The 1692-nt window shown below is 35.9% G+C and overlaps 1 protein-coding gene across 1 annotated transcript in view; it reads left to right on the top strand.

Annotated features, from left to right (window-relative positions):
- Window positions 1–287: 287 nt before the first annotated feature.
- Window positions 288–1692, top strand: part of SARC_12768 (hypothetical protein) — a gene marked incomplete at its 3' end in the record, with an annotated part of 5440 nt that continues 4035 nt past the window's right edge. The window contains exons 1-2 of the mRNA XM_014293118.1: window positions 288–415; window positions 1178–1362. Coding sequence (XP_014148593.1) covers window positions 345–415; window positions 1178–1362 — 256 coding nt within the window. The 5' untranslated portion in view covers window positions 288–344. The remainder of the gene's footprint in view (window positions 416–1177; window positions 1363–1692) is intronic.

Genomic DNA, 1692 nt, shown 5'->3' with positions numbered 1-1692 from the left:
AGTTATTATATAGTACTATATATATATACTATATATATATATATATATATATATATATATATATATATATATATACATATATATATATTAAATATACATATATATATATATATATATATATACATATAATTTTACTCTTGATTATGTAGTATCATTGGAAATGCTCTATAACCATTCAGACTCCCGATTGTGTTTGTGCTTTTTCAACTTTCTTTATAACCAACCCAACCTGAGACCGATCTATATATAGCCTGACTCGATCATGTTCTATAAATAACTGTTGTGTAGGTATAATCAAGAATCCAGTGGGCAAGTTCACCCACAGTGCAATAGCCAATACGTCCATGATGGATCGCATCTTCCCCAGTTTTGATCTCAACCGCAAACCGCCGATGGACGACGAGAGTGGCACTAGGTAGGTGAAGGGAGTTGAAGGTATTAGGATAGGTGAAGTTATGTGAATATATTTGGAAATATGGGAAGATATCTGAATATGTTGGGGGGGTGTTTGTAGATATCTGGATGTATTTGGAGATATCTCAATATATACGGAGATATCTGAATATATTTGGGATGCATCTTAATATATTTGGAAATATTTGAATACATTTGGGATCTGAATATATTTTGAGATATTTGAATATATTTGGAGGTATGTGAATATATTTGGAGATGACGGAATATATTCAGAGATATTTGAACACATTTGTGATATTTGAATACATTTGAGATAACTGAATATTTTTGGAGATATTTGAATTTATTTGGAGATATCTCAAAATATATGGAGATTTTTGAATATTTTGGAGATATCTCAATTTATATGGAGATTTTTGAATATATTGGAGATATCCTAATATATTTGGAGATCGTCCAATATAAAGAGATATGGGAAGATAATAGAATATATTGGGAGATATCTGAAGATCTTTAAATATATTTGTTGATATTTGGTGACAAAGATATCTGGAGATAGTTTAAGATGCTTCAATACACCGGGACATATGTAAAGATAATTACAGGTTCCCGACTATACCTTCACCAGTCAGTCTTACATTCACACATACCTGAATCTGTGCCAATCCTCCGCATGCGCATGAACCCACCCATCTACACCCTCCATCCCCTATCGCCATCCACCCTAAAACCCTAAAACCCTAACCACAACCCCCTGCAGCGTGGCCAGGAACACGAGACAAGAAGAGCGGTGGGAGCGGAGACGACAGTCTCAGGTTAAGCAGAAGCCTTACTTTGATTCCGCTCGGGACAACACGTTCACCCTCAACAGCAGCGGATCACAGAGTGCCCTCAATGTGACCAGCCCCAACGCACACCCCATTCCGGGGCCTACCCCACCCATTGGTAAGCGATGGGGGTGGGAGTGTGGGATAGTTATGGGTGTGAGTGTGGATGTGGGTGTGGATGTGGGTGTGTGTGCTTGTCTGTAGCTGGGGTGTGTACTTATGTGGTGGGTAGTTGGATTGCTGGTGCTTTGAGTTTTTGTACATGTATATGTTCATGTACATGTATATGTACATGAATATAGTTTTTTGTACATGTATATGTACATGTATATGTACATGTATATGTACATGTATATGTACATGTATATGTACATGTATATGTACATGTATATGTACATGTATATGTACATGTATATGTATATGTATATATACATGCAAATATATATAC

This window comes from Sphaeroforma arctica, assembly GCF_001186125.1.
Source record: "Sphaeroforma arctica JP610 unplaced genomic scaffold supercont1.2570, whole genome shotgun sequence".
NCBI lineage: Eukaryota > Ichthyosporea > Ichthyophonida > Sphaeroforma > Sphaeroforma arctica.
This window is presented reverse-complemented; position numbering and strand designations above follow the sequence as displayed.